Source organism: Pleurodeles waltl, chromosome 5 (assembly GCF_031143425.1).
Source record: "Pleurodeles waltl isolate 20211129_DDA chromosome 5, aPleWal1.hap1.20221129, whole genome shotgun sequence".
NCBI classification, from domain to species: domain Eukaryota; kingdom Metazoa; phylum Chordata; class Amphibia; order Caudata; family Salamandridae; genus Pleurodeles; species Pleurodeles waltl.
This window is the reverse complement of record NC_090444.1, coordinates 754,957,582-754,977,684: the sequence shown is the minus strand read 5'-3', so window position 1 is coordinate 754,977,684 and position 20,103 is coordinate 754,957,582. Positions and strand designations below refer to the sequence as shown.

Genomic DNA, 20,103 nt, shown 5'->3' with positions numbered 1-20,103 from the left:
CCCTGGGGGCAGAGGAGGGCACCTCTGGGCTCCTTCCAAGCCCACAGGTCCCTTAACGCCTGCCCTGACCCAGGCATTAAAAAACGGCGCCCATCAGGCTGTGCGTCGTTTTTTAAGGCCCACCCCCTCCTGTGCGTCAAAATGACGTCAGAGTATAAATATGGGGCACAGGCTTAAAGTCATTTTTTGGAAGGGAACGCCTACCTTGCATATAATTAACGCACGGCTGGTTCCCCCTTCCAAAAAATGACGCACATGGTGGAATTTTGACGCCCGCGGGGTCGGACGTCAAAGTATAAATATGGGGCAGGGTTTGCGCTGATTGTGCGTCAAAATTTTTGATGCACATTCGGCGCAAACAGAGTATAAATATGCCCCTTAATGACTCCGTAGGCAGATTCGAGCAATATGTCACAGACTTTCATACATAGCTGACATAATATAGATAAACAGTTAACCTTCAAAACAGCAATGTGCACTGTTCACTTATGGGTGAAGAATGTCAATTATCTGTTATTGGGGTTTGTCTCACCCCTCGCACCCGATTGCTCTGGTCGGAAACCAGGCCCCCTCTGGAGCAATGACTGAGATGAGAGCTGAAGTGGCAATGCGGTTGCCTTTGACAAACAAATTAAACGGGTTGTGAACTGATACAATTATTATTTCAACACCTAAATAGTTATACCCCATTTGTCAGCATAAGACCACAATCTCACATTTTGGATATGCAAACAAAGCTTCCGTACATCAATGGAAATAACTAGCTGCTAAAAACCTCAAATATAGCTGCAAAATCTACCTTTAATTTAAAGTCAACTGAACATTTCCAGCCCACCATATATGCACTCTTTGGGTCTTGGCCCTTGGTAAAGTCTGCTTTATGGTCCTGGTTGCTGCTGAATAATCACAATATTCAGTTTTGCTTGTGCAATCCGTCATCTTTAGCACTGCATGTGCAGATTGGCAAAACACAATTGGCTAGTTCAATGTATTATGCAACCTTAGCATCAGTTAAGATTATCAGGGTCGGTCTCAAACCAAAAACGAGCAGTGGCAGAACAGTTAAAACCAGCCCAAATTGAAGAGATTGCAACTAGAATGGGTCCATGAGAAATCGATTATGATTACAACCCATCTAATCTGACAGAATGGCCAGTAGTGCCATGCAGATTATGTTTACAGTCATGAAATTGTAAGTGTCCGGGGCTATCGAAAACAGCCAACACTCCTTACTTAGAAAGTAAGGGTCAGGTCTTCTGTCACAAACGTGACATATATCCCATGTGCTATCTTACACGTACCTTTAGCCTATAACACACTTGTAAAACGGTAAACGGGCATATGTCATGTTTGCGGTGGAATATTCTATCCACCGAAATGTAAATAAGGCCCAACGTAACAAAGCCTCGATCCAGAGATATTTAGAATGCCAAGACTGTGCGTTGAGATGCTTCTATTCTTTGGCGAGGAATTTTATGTTTTTTCTTGGCTGGTCCCATTAACTGGAACTTTATCTCTGAGGGAGCCGAGGGGTGCCTCGGGTTTTTTGGGCTGTTTAGCACTCATTTTTTTCTTCTTACCTGTGAAATGTACACTCCTACCATAGCGCCAGATACGTTGAAAAGGAAAGGGATTTATGACTACACAGCATCATCCCAGTTGTTCTTCATTCTAAAATGGCAACTTGCACGTCTGCATGGCTTAGCAAACATGGTGGTGGATCATGAGAAAGAAAATGGGTTCTATGCAAGTACTTGTTCCAGATGTGAGAACAAGAAGAAGAGAAAGAAAATACTGAGCAATCCTTCTTAGTCACAGCAAGTAACGTAGGTCAGTATTTCCGTCATTCTAGCTGGTCTGTGACAACATAGTAGGGAACCAGCTTAATGCCAAGCAGACTAATGCAGCCCCAGAAGAAGCAGTTTGTCTCTAACAACAACCTATCTGTATGTGATAACTAGAACCCTTAGGAGAGCAGGCTGAGACTATGCACAGAGTGAGTACATGATCCACCTCAGGGTTATTTCCTGTGGCACACACATTTCCACCACATTTCTATGTCCTCTCTTCCACTCCCTAAATTAAGTGATTATCGCACGTAAGTACACGCTGGCACACATTCCAAGTCACCATAATTCCTAAGTTAAATACACTCTTACAGGATGGTCACTCAGGCAAGGGTGTTTCTCTTTATTTGCATGAATGAAATGATCAACATGTAGAGGGACATGCCTTTACTTAAGCTGTAGGACCAGTTACGAAGCTAGATATTAAACAGGATTAAGGAATACTTGTTGGACTTTTGCTTATGCAGAGTCATCCCCAGTGTTTTTGCCTCCTGCCTCCTATTTTTTTCTGACCTGTTGCTGTTGGCTTTTCAACCCTGAGCACTTTACCACTGCTAAAGTGCATATGCTCTCCGTGTAAATTGTATGTAATTGGTTTATCCATGATTGGCCTATTTGATTTACTAGTAAGTCCCTAGTAAGGTGCACTAGAGGTGCCAGTGCCTGTAAATCAAATGCTACTAGTGGGCCTGCAGCACTGGTTGTGCCACCCACATAAGTAGCTCTGTAATCATGTCTCAGACCTGCCACTGCAGTGTCTGGGTGTGCAGTTTTAACTGTAAATTCGACTTGGCAAGTGTACCCACTTGCCAGGCCTAAACCTTCCCTTTTCTTACATGTCAGACACCCCTAAGGTAGGCCCTAGGTAGCCCCAAGGGCAGGGTGCAGTGTATGGTTAAGGTAGGACATATAGTAATGTGGTTTATATGTCCTGACAGTGAAATATTGTTAAATTAGTTTTTCACTGTTGCAAGGCCTGTCTCTCTCATAGGATAATATGGGGGCTACCTTTAAATATGATTAAAGTGTAGATTCCCCTAGAGAGTAGATGGACATGTGGAGTTTGGGATCCCTGAACTCACAATTTAAAAATACATCTTTTAGTAAAGTTGATTTTGAGATTGTGCGTTTGAAAATGCCACTTTTAAAAAGTGAGCATTTTCTTGCTTAAACCATTCTGTGACTCTGCCTTGTTTGTGGATTCCCTGTCTTGGTCAGTTTGACAGTTGGGTTGTTTTTCACCTCGCACTAGACAGTGACACAAAGGGGGCTGGGGTGTAACCTGCATTTCCTGATTAGCCATCTCTGCTAGGAGGGAGGGGTGGAGTGGTCACTCTCATCTGAAAGGACTGTGCCTGCCTCTGACAATGCCGGCTCCAACCCCCTGGTGTGTGTCTGAGGCCTTGCCTGGGCAAGGCAGGATTTCACAAGTAGGTGTGAGTCCCCTTTGAAGAAAGGTGACTTCAAGGACTAAAATGGGTATAAGAAGGGCACCCAAATCTACAGACTTTAGAAACACTTCTGGAACCAAGAGGAACCTCTGCCTGGAGAAGAGATGATAGCTGAGGAAGAAGTGCTGCCCTGCCTGTGACTGTGCTTTGTGGAGCTTTCCTGCAGTGCTGCTTCTGCCAGGGTAAGAGGGCAAAGACTGGACTTTGTGTGCCTTCCATCTTGTGAAGAAATCTCCAAGGGCTTGATTTAGAGCTTGCCTCCTGTTTTTGAAGTCTCAGGGACAGCAAAGACTTCTCCCTGCCAGCACCTGGAGTCTCTGGAGAGACTCCTTCCCCGACAAGTGGTGCCCTATCCAGTCCCTGGGCCCTTGAAAGGAAAGCTGGTGGAATCCAAGGAAATCAACTTCGGACGACTTCAGACCGACGCCGCTGCTGAATCCGGTAACGCCGCTTGCACCTGACGCCGTGACCTTCGCTGGAACGTGACGCTCTTCGCAGGCCCGATGCCGCAGCAGCCCCGCTGAAGTCCGCGACTCCGTGGAAGTCGCCGCACCACGTCGTGACCGACACCGCTCGAAGTGCACGGATTCAACGTTTTGCACAGACGCCGCGATTCCCGACTTCGCGCATCGGCTTGTTTTCACTCTTCACCAAAGGTACTGTACTTGGGGGTCTACACGACTCCGTGTCCGGCGCCGCTGGTGTCGGCTTGTTGGGAACGACTCCGTCACGACGCCGTGTTAACATCTCATCGAAGCATTTTTGTTTCTAAGAGCTACTTTTGAGTTTAATCTTTAAAAATTCATAACTTGACTTGTGTATGTCGGATTTTTGTTGTTTTGGTCTTGTTTTGCTTAGATAAATATTTCCTATTTTTCTAAACCGGTGTTGTGTCATTTTGTAGTGTTTTCATGAAGTTACTGTGTGTGTTGGTACAAATACTTCACACCTAGCGCTCTGAAGTTAAGCCTACTGCTCTGCCAAGCTACCAAGGGGGTAAGCAGGGGTTAGCTGAGGGTGATTCTCTTTTACCCGGACTAGAGTGAGGGTCCTTGCTTGAACAGGGGGTAACCTGACTGTCAACCAAAGACCCCATTTCTAACAATACTCATTACACATGTATCTGTGTGCGAGACCAAACACACATACACACAGAGACACACAAACACAACTTCCCATGGTCTGATCCTCAGTAAGCAACTGAGATGTGCAGCTTTTGTTTGTCCCTACCTGGAACTCTCTTGGCCCAGTTGATCATGTGCACCAGCTCCTTATCCGCTAGATTGGTCAGCAGTGTCATCATGGACGCTTCGCTCAACAGTTTGCCGGGGTCATGCTCAGAATAGACAATGGGAGGCTCAGCTTCTATTAAGGCGCTGAGCAGCTGCTCAACTGTCATGGATGCTACTGGGTTCTTTTTCATATTTTTTGTTGAGGGGTTCACCCAAAGGGAGGGGCTTCTGCGCTCTGAGACGGCCTCTTCAAGCTTCTGATCTGTGTCCTCTTTCTGTCGCTTGTGTTTTATCAGACGACCACCCCTGCGATCTTTTCGGATTCCTGAGGGCAAAAAAGGCATTGTTTTAAACATCACATTTTTAGAAACGTGTACATTTTATTAAGTTATTTTAGACTATGTTAAAAGTGGATGCTACATTGATCATGATTATTTTATAAATGCCTTCCCATCCTGCGAAAAGTGCTTTTTTTTAAAGAGGTATTTCTTCGGTAACAACCAGATAAGGCATTTTAAAACAACAACGACATGAGTTAGCCTGAACTTGACCTGTGTTTCACACCTATAAAATTTTAAACCAGTTTAGTTTTCTTTTGTTTACTGAGCCAAAGAAAACTTCAAAATGCCACAATCTAATTTTTTGTTCTCATTACCTACTTGGAGGCCAGAAATAAAGTTCCAATGTCACAAATTAACACATACTCTGGAAACAACTGGAATATTAAACATAGAACTCTAGGAGGAATGGTCTCAATGAGAAGGTGGGATGATTTAATCATATTTGAGTGTTTCAAGATGTTTGCCCGAAAGATGCATGCCAGAGAAGTCAGGGTAATAAGAGGCCGATTTATCAAGGTTTCACGTAGCACACCCTGCTGCGCTGCAATGCATGAAAAGGAAAGGGCAGGAATGTGCCATATTTAACATTATAAGGTGCATTCATTTCCTCTCCTTGGACTGGCGCACAACACAGGCACCGTTGCACCGTTCAGCAAGTGTTCCTGCATTGTAGGCAGGATTGTTTTTGTGCAGGAAAGAATACATTTCTGCTCAAAACAATCCTCAGAGGCATGTTCCTCTTTCTATATGTGGTGCAAAATGCAGCACATTTATTTAACAAGAGGAAACAAGAAGGAGAAGTAAAGATATTTCTTCTTGTTGGGCCTCTCGTGGGAAGGTGTACAATTCTGACACATTCTCATGTCTCCCAGTGTTGGTAAATCTGGGAATGCCTCAGAATACATGGGTGGATGCATGGGAACACCCACACTCCACCCATATAATACCCTCACAAGATAGTGTAAAACAAGGCAGTGACTTGTGCTGTCTTGTGTTACACCAGCTTTACCAAGCTACACAGGGCCACACAGGGTGGGCGTGTGTGGCTTGGTAAATCTAAATCAGTGCTTTGTATCACTCTGCGTCACCTTGCGTGGCACAAGGATGGTGCAAAACATTGATAAATTTGGCCCTTAATCCTCTGTTTAGAAATGCCATTCTGCGAGCCTTTCAAAATACTTTGCACACTAGCCTATTAATTGACTCTTTCACCACACAACCAGACTTAGGAGGTCCTCCACTTTTGCAAAAATAGTCCAGTGCACTTGAACATTCATCCACTGAATCCCAGTTTGCGAATGAATGAATAACTTAACTTCAAGGAGGCTCTCAAATGAATGGATGTCTCACCCTAGTTTTTAAGTCTACAGTCTGTTACAGGCTTGAAAGCAGTTGTAATGGCAATACGTCAGTGCTCCATAAGTGTATTGAACACATGCATAAAATACACATGTTTACACTCATTAAATCTAAGTAGCACTGCAGCCACTAATTACTGTTCGAAGGAATGAAAGTGAGTCTTAGCAGAGTGAAAATGTTTAATAAACATTCTGTCATACAAGTCAATGCACCCACATTTGCCGAGTGTCATCCTACAGACAAATATCCTCCTTACAAACAAAATGCATCCTTTGACTATAAAGCGATTACCCGCTTTTCAAACCAAAGTCACCTTCAAAAGAGTGTTCATTCCTGTTCATGTTAATGGGATTTCAGTCTACAAAATGCATGACTTTACTCTCCTCTTTGAGTGAAGAAGTTGACAGGTATATCGCATTGCATTATTGTGCCTATTGGACATGACAACCTTTTGGGTAGAAGTCCCCCACATATTTGCCTTTTTTGACTGACCCCATTTTGTTGGCTATAGGACTCATCTGTATAGTAGTTTAAAATCCAACCTAATGGTGTAGTGGGATTTCATATTACTATTTTTTAAATTACACTTTTAGGAAGTTGTTATTTTCCTGCCTTCGCGAAATGTCCTTTACTGTCAGTTTCCAGGTGTTAGCTGGCTCCCTTGAGTGAGATGTGTATTGCTCCTAGAGAGTGGACAAAGGACCTGGATGTCAGGAGGTCTGGGTGTTCCTGACAGGATTGCTGGGGAGGAGCTGTGCCCTTGCCCTGGTTACACTTCAAATTGCCTGCCCTGGCTCTCACAGAAGAATCTGACACTATGCCTGCTTCGGTATGTTATCGCATAGCCAGACTGAACCAAAATCCAGAGGAAAGGGAGGGACTGACCAGAACTAGTTTTAGAGTTAGACAGTGGGGTTCACCCACCAACAGCTTGGCACAGAACATAAAAGTGGCATACCCAGAACCTGAAATCAGAACACTTCTGGACATGTAATGACTCAGAAGTAGGACTGCCCTGCTGTCTGAGACCTGACTGAAGGTTTGACCTGCTTGCCTTGAACACAGGACCCCAGACTTGACTCCAAGGGTTATCTGACTGACCCCCTGTGTGAACAACAGGGATATAAGAAGCACCAGAGGCCTTTTCTACTTCCCAACTAACCACAACCAACTGGATCTGACCGCATAGTTCCCAACTAAAAGCCTCACCACATCCAACACAGTGACACTGTGCTATCTGGAGCCCCACAGAGCCAGTTGCACCATCCTTGCATCAACGTCAGAAAGTAAAACTTCCAGCAGGACAAACCTGTTTGTGCATCAGGCAGGTGCTCTACCGCAGTCGAACTAAACTTGTGAATTTGTCTCGGTCCAGTGTGACCATATACTTTAAAAATAAATAACTCAGGTTCTATTGAATGAATTTTTGTCATTTCGTTTTCATTTTATTTATTAAAATGTACTTTATGTTTCTTAATTGGTTTGGGATTTTTCTTTGTGTTGTGTTTTCACTTTATTAATGTTTGAGTATCTCATAAATACCTTACACATTGCCAAATTTAAGTTAAGCCTAACAGAAGATTAAGCACAAGTTTATTTAGTGACTTTTGTGACTCACCATGACATGCATTGTGATTATTAGTTGAGTTGGGATCTCTTCTTGAGAGAGCCCAGTCACAGAATGGTGAGGAAGGGAGGGCTGGTGAGTGTTTGTTTTTTATTTTTTGCAATTTTATACTTCAGGAACTCGACCTGAAGGTATTTGATCACTTCACATGAGCACCAACTACATTACACAAAGCCAGATTCACTGTACTATAAACACATGGACATTACTTGTTTTATTTGTTTTGCCAAGAATCACAGAATGTTGATTCAACACAAATGCTCAAACCTGGTTCTCCAGCTTCAAAGTCAGCAGCTTTGACCATTATTAGATATCCTCTGCAGCGAGAAGAAGGGGCAAATTTATACTGTTTTTGCACTGAATTAGCGTCATTTTTTTAGGCAAATTCAGCGCAAACTTAACTTCATATTTATATTTTGGCGCTAAACCCGTCTAGCCTCAAAATATTGGAGTTAAAGTCATTTTTGGGATGTGTGAAACCACCTTGAGTGAATGAGATGCATGGTAGGTCAGTCCGAAAAATGACTCAAAGCCCCTAGCGTCTTATTCATCCTTCCCTGCAAAAAAGGTCCACGGGGGAGGCGGGCCTAAATAATGGCGCTAAGCCTATTTGGCACCATTATTTAATGCTTGGGTCAGGGCAGGCGTTAGGGGACCTGTGGACCTATTTCCATGGTCAAACACCATGGAAGAGCCCAAAGGTTCCCACCCCAATACCCAGGAACAACCCCACCCACACCAGAGGCACACCAGAGGATGAGGGACCCCATCCCAGGTAAGTAGGGTAAGTAGAGGTAAGTATTTAAAAAATAAAATAAAGTGGCATTGGGGGCCCTGAAAAGGGCCACCCTACATGGCACTGGGTGCAATGGCCACGCCCAGGGGACACTTGTCTCCTGTGCTGGCCATTGGGGTGGTGGGCATGACTCCTGTCTTTTATAAGACAGGAGTCATGTGGTATGGATGGTTTTGCATCAGGAAATGACCTTAGGCTGGCTAAAGGCATTTATTTTGCCTCTAACCAGCCTAGCATCATTGTTTGGTGCAAAACCCCCTTCCCCCATACTACCACCCCCACCCACCTAATGTTATTTTCCCTCACGCGAGCCCACCTTTTGCGCCGGCTTGCAGGATTCCATAAAATTGGCGCCCGGCTTTCACTGTGGAATGACACAAGCTGGCGCTATACTTTTATCTTACATCTTAAATTAAAGAAGTATTTTGATGACCATCATATTCAGAGCCAGTGTTTATCAAATTCTTTGGAAATTTCGAATTTGACCATTGCAGATCTTAATGATATACATACTATTGCTATTCTAGACAACTCAGATGAAACAATTGATGTTTTCCAGGTTGCAAGTGATCTTAATATTCAGGAGAATCTAAGTACGAAGAGTCGTTTTAAATTACCATCTAAATTTATGCCTCCTAGTACTCAGGATAGTGTCATCGATGAATTTTACCACAGAGTGACTAAGGATTTACATAAAATTGAGGACTCACATTTTAAAAATGAGAATTGTAGACATTACTTTAACTTAACTATGAGAGAAAAAGGTATTTTAACCAATTTGAAAAATTATCAGAACTTAGTCATACGTGAGGCTGATAAGGGTGGCAATATTGTACTTATGAATAAGGATGATTACTTGAAGGAAATTAAATGGCAAATTTATGATATCATTTGTTATGAGAAATTGGATGTCAATGCAACCGTGGAAATAACAAGACTAATTAATGCCAAACTTTTGGATTCACATGAGTCTGGTCTACTTACCGATGATGAGTACAAATATCTTAAAATATGTCATCCTAAATATCCCTGCATATACATTCTCCCAAAAATCCATAAATCTGGCACTTTTCCACCTGGGAGACCTACTATTTCCAGTAATGGGTCTCCCACTGAACATATGTCAGAATATGTAGATAGCTATCTACAACCTTTTGTTAAAAATCTACCCTCATACTTGAGAGATAGCAAGGACTTGCTTAATAAACTAGAAGATTTCTCCTGGGACAATCCGGACCTTATTTTTGTAACTATGAATGTAGAAAGCTTATATACGTGCATCCAGATGGAATGCGGTTTAGAAGCATTAAAACATTTTTTTAAATGTAAACAATGAACTTCACTACTTTTTAGGAATTTGAAACATGTAGGAGACCACAATGGTCCACGATGACTCTATAGTGAGGGAACCAGGACCTGAGAATTTACCAATGAAGTTGATTTTTTGATGGTTTTAAATCTGATGTGTCCTTTCATTGGGTTTTGATTGGAACCACGGTTAATTATTTAACATCAGGTCGGTCTAATGATAGTATATAAATATAAACATATTATTATGATCTATGCTTTTCCATGGAAGGAACTTATATGACATTGGATGAATATGAAATAGCACTTTTTAAGGATAATGGTGATAGATCTTGACAATATGGTCATTATGCACAGGTCAAATTAGATATACAAATATCTTCCCTTTCTCTGTTTCTTATTTGACTTGAATAGGTTAATATTATAAAATTAAATATTTGTCTAAATTGAACATATTTAAATATGGCCGCCATAAATACATATATTGGGAATCTAGGACCAGCAGTCAGGAGAGAACATTTTTAAATATTTCCGCTGTGAATATTCTTTACGGTTCAAACACTAGAAAGAACTCTATTATAATCAGATACTCACTAAATATGACTTATTCTCATTGCTATAGATGTATGAAGAGAAGTGAGATATATATAATAATATCTTTTGACATACAGATTAAAATTGGTAAATAATAGAAATTCAAGATGGCTGCCACGTAATGCAATACGTATATAAGGGAAAAGAAATACGGAACGACCTCTTGCATAAATGTAGACTATCTAATGGCTCGGGTTATTAACATTATTTTTATGTTTATAATAATTGCTTTTTTCGTATGCTCCACAAGTAGATACATCTAACAAATCTGAACCCAGAATATGTAGAGAATGAAATCAGGTGATGATTTGGACTTTCTAAGATGTCCGCCAAATTCAAGTGTACTGTCACGTGTTTGGCAAAAACGTACACAGGTGACGGTGATAAAGGCCGATTATAAAAGCGGGGAGATTACACATGAGAAGATTTTGCTTCTCAGTTGCCGCAAGTCGATACATTCAGAAGAACCATTTTGTTTTATGTACGAGGTATAAGTTTGTCTATTTCAGGAAAGATTTCTCTTACTATAATTCTTGCCAGTTAATTAAAAAAAAGAGCAATATATCACTCTAGTCTTGTGAGATTCAGTATAAGTTTAAACACGCTGTATATTGACAATAGTGGTTCTGCTCATAATGTGATATGCACTATGTTTATGTGTGTTATATATTGTCCAAGTCTTATTAACATGACCACTGCTTTACAAATGCGTTTATAACAGCTTTGACAGAAAAACATAGAAACTTACAAAAGTTGATGATGGAGATTGAACACAATTGGGTTGGTGACGGATAGATTTACATCTTTGTTTCCCATGTTAAAAAAATGAAATTAATTTTTCTACCCGGATGCTGTTTTTATTTTTGTTTCTTATTTTGGCTCAGTAGGTATTTTTTAGGCTAGACTATTTAATATTTATATACACAATGTTGGTTAGGATTCTTCGCTGTTCTGATACGTTTAAATGCAGTCATTAGGAAAGGTTGAGTTATGTCATAATATCTCTTCCCTGTCTGCCTTTGGGTTATAATGAAAACAATAATAAAAATAATAATAAAAAATAATAATGAAAAATAAATAATTGAAAATAATAAATTTAAACTATTGACATACATAGAGATGACTTTCAACATATATGAATTTTACAAATAACTTCTAAAGCGACATGAGATTATGTTAAATTTTAACCTTTTGAGAAGCATATTTATTTATGGTTTTAATATTTAATTATTATTTTTGTTTTGGGATGTTTTTTCTCTTTCTCCATATTAAATTACTGTTATTTATATTTGTATGCTTGTAGTCCTGAAGAAGTCCTTTGGGACGAAACGCGTTGGCTATGGCTAATCACACTGGATATGGAGTAATATATCGATTGAATCAATAAAAACCTATCATGCAAAAGGAGAACGTGGTTGATGGATCTATGCTTTGATATGATGCTGCACAAGAACTCAAAGATATTTTAGGGAAAAATCTTTTCCCCTTTTATATATTCATATAATTGTGCTGAGATGTATTTTGCATATATATATATATATATATATATATATATATATATATATATATATATATATATATATATATATATATATATATATATATATGCGCTAGCCTAGTGTGGTCAAAACTGTGACACTCTTGTAATCTCACAGCACAATGCATCAATTCCATACACGTGTATGCCTGTTTTCTGGATCATGCTAGAACCATTCGGTGAGGAGTGATTAGTGATGTACACACAACCATCAAATTTGTAAAACAAACTCTCACCCTAACTGTAGGACACTAATACTTCATGGAGGAGTGGGTAGAGGGGAGCCTTGTAGTCATAAACTGCAGTAGAGCACACAAGATATACAGTGGTCAGTATATTGGCCCCCGAGAATGCATGTAATCTCCACCCAGTCAGCTCTCCTCCCCAGCCATGACTTACTTCGTAAAAGGCCATCTCCTTGCCGGATCACCTAATTCGGGCCTCCATTCTCCTCCCGATGCTGTTTTGCATGGAAGCAGCTTCGGTATTTTAAGAGAAGCAGTGTGCGCGCTCTGATGCAGAGTCTCATAGCAATGAGCATGCCGAGATGTGTAGTGTATACCAGACCTACAGGGTTGCTCTCACCTCAGCATTGATGCATTTAGAATGCTGGGCAAAAGATTGGGGTAAACTTCAGGTGTTTACATTTTGCAAATATCTATCTTCTGGAGTTGTTAGTTCTTTAAAATGCTGTCCAGGTGAAATCGGAAATGACGGCAGCTCAGATGTAAGCATGTTGGGAAATGTAGTGCACTACATTTTGAGTGTTCAACCTTTTCTTTTGTATATGTTTATTGGAAAATGCAACTCACAGGAGGGTCTGAACGAAGCCCATTGAGAACATGCACTTGGGAAAATCAAATTGCAAAAAAACCTACACTTGTGAAATTCAACTAGCAAAGAAGGGAGGGATGAAGCACATAAAAGACATAACGTCTTATTATTCGTTTTACAAAAGCTTCATCGTGGTGTTCTCTATCTTTATGGAAAAACAAAGAGAGAGTACTATGCCACTGGTGATGCAGTGCCTACATCAACATTTTAGTTGTAACCAGGGGATGTCATCATTAAGACCATACTCATGGGTTTTAAAGCTGTAAACCCAACCCTGTTCTCTTTCACAAAACACCTGTCCGGTGTTAATAAAGGGGTCAGAGATAACAGTCTCCAATACTACCCAGGTGGGAGCCCTGTCTAAAAGATATATATCCAGTTAATGCAAGTATTGTTCTTCCTTTACCAGATAGTACTCCGATGTTCACTTATTGTCAGCTGGACTTTACAGGTTGTCATTGTAGGAAGCTGCCTTTTTATGTAGTGGACCAAAATATGGTACACTGTGCAAAGAGTCCAAGCAAACACCTGAGGTACCACAGAGACACAAATTACATCCCAATGCTCTCTTTTGTGGTAGTGTGGATGAGCAGTTAGGCATATCAAAGGGCAGTGCTAAGCATGTAAGGCACAGACGTATACAGTAAGAGAGACACACACTCAGTAAAGAACTCTGACACCAATTTATAAAAGTAACACATACTTTTATATAAATGTTGATACCAAGATCACCGTAATCAGGTGAGTGCTTTTTGAGTTGAGAATTTTTTGAGTTTTTAAAAGTTGACAGTGCATTTTTCAGATGCGGTTATGTTATCCTGTGAAGGAAGAACAAGCACTGTATACAGGTATAGCACAGCAACTTACAGGACCTATCTCCAGGATTTAGGCTAAGTAAGGGGCAAGGTTCAAGGCCACACCAGCAGGTCAGCTCGGGCGGCACTGGGGTGGCCAGATACAGGGGTGCAATTGCCTGTGTAAGGCTATGGGGATCGGTTCGGTTCCAAAGTTCCTGAAGGGATGGACTGGAAGATCAGTCTAGGGGAACCCACAGGGGGGCTCGACTCTTGAGGTCCCTGGCACGTGGAGACACCGCCAGTCTACTTTTTCTTGGGCTGTAGCGATCAAATGCAGTGGTGTCTTCTGGCATCAGGTCCAGTGCTGGAGTTGTTCAAGGTTAGAGGGGGGCTGCAGATACAGTCTGCAGGCGTGGACTGGGGGTCCAGTCTGACCAAGCCAACACGTGGGCTCAGGTCTCATGAGGCTGGGAGATGTGGGGACACCCTTGCTCCTCTGCGCCGCTGTCTGGGGTGGATGGGTGCAGAGGTGTCCTGAGGCGTTGGGTCTTAATCTCCAGGTCACTCACAATTACAAGGGGGTCTGCAGAAACAGGCTGCAGATGCTGGTGTGAAGTCCACAGTGGGTGAACTGAAGTCATTTCCGGAGAGTCTGGGGCCACTCTGACACCGCTGACCCAGTTCAGCTGTGGCTAGGTGGGCCTTGGGTGCAATGGTGCTGTCTGGCGTAGGTATTTTGGCTGTCCCAGTCCTCACAGTTCTTTCTTTAGGGGCCTTCATATGCAGGAAAGCAGCAACTCTGATCCAAGGGAGTTCTTGGTGATTTGCAAAGCACTGGCAGCTCTCCCTGTTCCTTGAGGGTCAGGTGCAGAAGGCAGACTGGCAAGGATGGTGCCAAGTAAGTCATGCTCCTCGGTTCTTGGGTTCAGCAGACTTCTTGTCAAGTCACTGGTATGAGGGGGTCCCCTAAATACTCAATTTAGGGGCTGTTAAGGGAAGTTAAGGGCAGTAGCCAATGGGCCACCTACCCACGGGGTTACTACACATCTTAGATGACTACTTTCTGTGGGGAGGGAACATCACTTTGTCCAGAGTTTCTAAATTCCACCATACACAAGATGGAGGCATTTCTAAAGCTCTGTGGTTTTCAGGTTGGGTACCCTAGGGGTGTGTCAAGCCTGGAAAAGCAATACTCCTCATGCATAGCTAACTTCCCTATTTGTCCAGATGAGCCCTCGGGCAGTGGGGGTTGGCATCTCTCTGTGAGAGAGGTCAGATCTAGTTACCAAAGGTGATGGGCTTCTTTGATGCTTTCTGCCTTGGAATGCAAATCATCCTGTGGGAAGAGGTGTGCAACACACCAGCCTAAACAGGCTTCATTCTGACTTCCAGAGAGGAAAAGCTCCCACCCTTGGATGTGAGATTCTCATCTGTTGGTGACAAAGTGGCTAGAACTGGTCCTGAGCTCACCAGCAATTGGTAGGTTTCCATGGGGCCCCTCTAAGTTGCCTTTTGGGTGTATGTATTAATAAATCTGTCACTGAAATCAGTGATGGTTTATTATTATTAGATGTTTGATACCAAACATCATTATTTTAAGTGAACCCATCATGTAGCTGGGGAAATCCTATTGAACAGTGTCCAGCACATGTATTTCAAATGGCTCGCCTGCACACTTACTATATCTGAGAATCGACAAAGACATAGCAGGGGCATTCCTGCTCTGACAGATAAGCCTACACATTTAATATAAGGCACCCTGCCTTGGGCTGTAAGGCCTGCTGTAGGGCTAACTTGGAATTATTACATGCAATGCTTAAGGGACCTGGTACACAGACTGTATGCCATGTCGTGTTTTCACATTTGGGGAGCACCTTGTCATGCAGCCTGCAATGGCAGTCTGCATGAGGTTGGTGCTAGGTCTTACCAAGTGGCACAAGTTGTACTGTAGTTCTTAGGGACCCTCTGCAGTATCTATGATGTAGGTGCTAGAGGTTCCACTTACTAGGGACTTAAAAAAGTGCTACAGGGTTGGGTCACTTGGGGCTCAAGCGGCCAGGTGTCTTATTTTGGGGTAGGAACACTGGCACCAGGGACCTGGTTAGCAGAAACCCAGTGCACCTTAGTCAAAGTTGCATCAAAAAGCAGTCAAAAAGTGGGGGGCACTGAAACCAGAACCCAGCTTCCTATAGTCATCCCACTATATCATTGATTGCAAGGGAATATGATCAAATAAACCTCATTTTCTGTGTTGCATTTTGCATGGTGTCTAAAGGCCCAGGGATGGTCAGTGCTGATGTCAATCTCTTTGTAATGTTTGGTGAATGGACATGCAGAGCAATTACCTCATGGGAATTGTCCCACCGCTACAGGTAGCCCCCACAAAGTACCAGGAACTTTCATAACAGTACTTTTGCGTGTGGTGCGTGTATGTACCAACATATCCCTCAATCTAGTGCTTTGTTTGAAAGAAAAAAGTGAGTCGGGCCAGTCACTGCGGTTTTTTTCAGAATGCCCCAATGTTTTGAAGTTATTCTCTTTACCCTATTGGAGACAGGTGTAAAAATTGTTATATATGTCAGTCTTTTCCTATTGATCCGTCTTCAAAACTGCATCTCTGTTGTTGTTGGGAGCAGGTTTCTTGGATTGTGAGATTATACTGAATGGCTATCTGCCAACTTTCAGCTTGTCTGCTAACCTATATGCCTGTGTGTTGAAGGTGGTAATGTCAGAGCAGTTACACCTGAAGTGTAAAAACTGGCCAAATTGTAAGTTCTCCCTCATAGATCTGGGATGGTGGGCATCAAAATGAAGGATACAATTTTTGTCTGCAGGTTTTTTGGGAACCATCGTGGCCACATAATCATCTGTGATCCTAATGTTAGGGTCTAAAAAGGTGATGGTGTCCCTGTCAATGGTATGGGTGACTAGCTTGTAAAGATCTCTCCTAATAATTCATGCAGAGAACTCCATCACAGATGTCAAATCAACTCTCCAGACAATAAGGAAATTGTCAATATATCAACACCATAGTCTGATGTTTGCCAAGTATGGATTAGTATCACTGTAAATTTGGTCAGATTGAAACTGGTGGACATACAGACACGGGAGACTTGGGGTGATGGTGTTTCCCATTAAAGTGCCCTTCACCCGATGGTATATGTTATTATAATACTGAAAAAAGATCTCAGTGAGGACTATCCTAACACAATCAATACAAAATGTATGGGTGTAGTGGTATGTAAGTATCCATGAGAATGTTCTCAATGACATGAAGAGTTTGCTCCTGTGGAATACTGGTTTATAAGCCTCTATATCCGTTGTTATCAAAAGGTCAGTGTTAGATTCGAAGCTCAGGTTGTTCAAGAGACAGAGGATTTTTTGTTTTTGTATCCATTAATAAAGAAGTCATGTCTTTTACCCATGACCTAAGGAACCAGTCACAAAATTGTGAACGTGTTTCCAGGGAAGAGTTTATTCCAGACTCAATGGGTCTTTCAGGTGGGGGGAATTTGTTCCAATGCAATTTGGGGAAGACATAAAATAGTGCCATCCTTGGCTCTTTTGGTGTTAAAAATGTTGCCTTCAGTGTGGTCAACATCCCAAACCCAGGGCTTCCTCCACCACAAGCCTTATTGGGTTAGTGAGTAGGGGATAGGATTTTCTTCCAAAATCCTATTGGTGCTTTTATTAGATAACAGCAGTCTGCATTCTTTGTCATACATTCCATAGGGTAGGACAAGTGTTAAACCCCCATTAGAAGCTGGTTTTATCACAATGTCCCACCTTTCCTTTAGATTTTTCCTAGCTCTTCTCTCTTGTGTGGATAAGCGGTCGAACACATTGAGACTATCAATGTTGATAGCCCCTACCTCACGAAATACCACTTGTCCAAAGGTTTGTATTGCTGCAGGGGTAGTCTGGGTGGGAGATAGAAAGGTAGATTTTGTTCTCAACCCTATGCTTCTGAATTCTCTGTCTCTGGTGAGTAAGTTCACAAAAAAACCTTAAGCCTTATTTTCCTAAAAACTCAGCCAGTTCTCATCCTAGCTGGAGTCCGTCAAACCTAGGAGCAGAGACAAAACCCAGTCCTTTATTTAGGACCTCAAGCTCAGCCTCAGTAAAGGAAACAGCACTCAAATTGATAACCAAAGAAATGTCTGGTTGTGGATCTTCCAATGATTGTCCTAGATCACCTAATAAGGTGCTGCCAGGCTTGGGCCCACCTCGTTGTTGTCTTTGAACATGCCCTTTGTTTATCACCATTTTTGGTTCTGACCACTGTACTGCTGGTCCTCCTCATTGCTTTTGCCTTCCTCTGCCGTGATTGGACTCGCCATAAAAAAGAAGGTCTACCATACTGGAATGGAAAACTTTGATGGAACTGTGGATAGGCTTGGGGCCAAAAGCCTTCTGGGAGCCCAAGATTGGGTGGATGCATCGGTGGTGGGGGGAACCGATCCTCCTCGTTGCTGCTGTCGCTGCTATTGCTACTGCAGCTAAAAGGCCAATCCTGTGGGGTAGGTCTTTTTTTATGAAAGACTTTTTCTCTGTTGGCTTTGTAGTACTGTGTTTTTAGGATCACTCCAACAGTACTCTCAGTTATGTAAGGTTATGTGGTCTCATGACTGAACTTCTTTATGTCCTTTTGTGACATTCATTTTGTCTTGTGTCAATAATTCCCTATGTTGGGTCATTTCTTTATTGCTCTAATCTAGTCTTTTCTTGTAGCTTGTTATGAGGACAGTGGCTTTAAGATTACCCTCGCTTGTCTGGATTTTTATGAGCATGTCACTTGATATTCTTTTTGAATAGTTGATAATTAGTACCAGACAATCCCTGGTTCATTTCCAGCAACCTATGCCTATTTCCTCCGAAAATTTATGTAATCTAGGAAGATTAGCAGTTCATTAGTCACAATTAGTCCGCTGGGTGCCTCATTAGCCCACAGGTAATGCATCATCATAGCACCATGCAGGGCTGTCTTTATCTAATTCTTTTTGTGTTGTGATTCCCAGTGGCTGATCTGTGCCAGTGTTTGTGCTACATTGAGGTCACCCAGAGGTGAGGGGGTCATCAACATATTGCTGACGATGTCAAATACTAACTCAGTAGTTTCAGAAATGTTCCAGAAGTTCAATACACAACTGTGCCAAATTATCAAAACAAGATACCACAAAACATTGGGAAAAATATCCCTTGGCTAAATTCTCCTGTGAAGGTTTTAGAGAGACTTCCTGGAGCTATCTGCCACTCTGTATCATATAATACTGGGAAGACCCATTGTGTCCGAAATTTCCTTTCCTTTCAATTCGATTAGTTTTCCTTTATTTCAGCAATTTAGCCATAAAAATACAATAAAAACATACAATATGTACAAAATCACATAATTAAAAATAAAAATCTCATATTTGTAAATATAAAACATACATTAGCTTATAAAAGACACAAGAGGCCAGTGAGGGTACAAGTCATCAGTGTAGTATAAGAATATACATGGTTAAAAAGTGCTAAAATCCACTAATAAGAGCAAACACACATCAGTTATCAGCTCCTAAAGTCCTTCCCTGCCTCAAACTGGCATTCATTCCTACTGATAAATCCACATAATTAACATAGACAAAAACAACTATTAAGAACACACTTGTTGCCGGATTCTCCACATCGATAATAGGTAGCAGGATACAGCAAAAGCCAGACAACGCCCAGCATCAGATTTTAGAATTTGAAGACTGATGTTATGTTCTTTCACCCCTAATAAACAGCACACAGGGAGTATTCACTTCTTCCTACTTTTTTGCATACCCTGGACAAAACAAATAGAACCTACTCTTTAATCTCCTTGTCCACCCCACCTGAGACACAAGAGAGATTAGCAAATTCCTTCTTACAAGTCCAGGAACCAGTAAGGACTGCAATTGGTAACATACTGTACCTAAACTGCAAATACGTTTTCTGGCAAGGGGCGGCTCCGTATCATCTAAAAATTGTTCCAGGCAAAACACATTGCTAAACTTTGAAAAGGAGTTAGACAGAATACAACATACGGAACGTGTGAGAACTTGCTCCATTATAAACTGCCACTATTGATTTTCTAACAGTGCTTTCCCAACAATCAGAGGTGACTCCAGAGCCAACCATAAGTCCCCACATCCTACCTTAAATAGGGTTTCTTTAACATATCTAAGCCATGGGATATTATTTGAGCCAGGAAGGCTTAACACCTCTTTAAGACCCTCACAATATGAATTTAACTCAGGAGAGGCACAAATTATTTGCCAAAAAAAGGATGGGCATAACCCCGATCCATCTTTATTGTGCCTAAGACCCAAATCAAGTTTGGGCAAGGGAGTGCTAGTAAGGGGGCCCACTAACTGCCA

General features: G+C 41.8%; 1 protein-coding gene across 1 annotated transcript in view; it reads right to left on the bottom strand.

Moving 5' to 3' along the window:
• ESR1 (estrogen receptor 1) overlaps positions 1–20,103 on the bottom strand; it is a 1,426,508-nt gene that overhangs the window by 641,331 nt on the left and 765,074 nt on the right. The window contains exon 4 of the mRNA XM_069234719.1: positions 4,529–4,855. Coding sequence (XP_069090820.1) covers positions 4,529–4,855 — 327 coding nt within the window. The remainder of the gene's footprint in view (positions 1–4,528; positions 4,856–20,103) is intronic.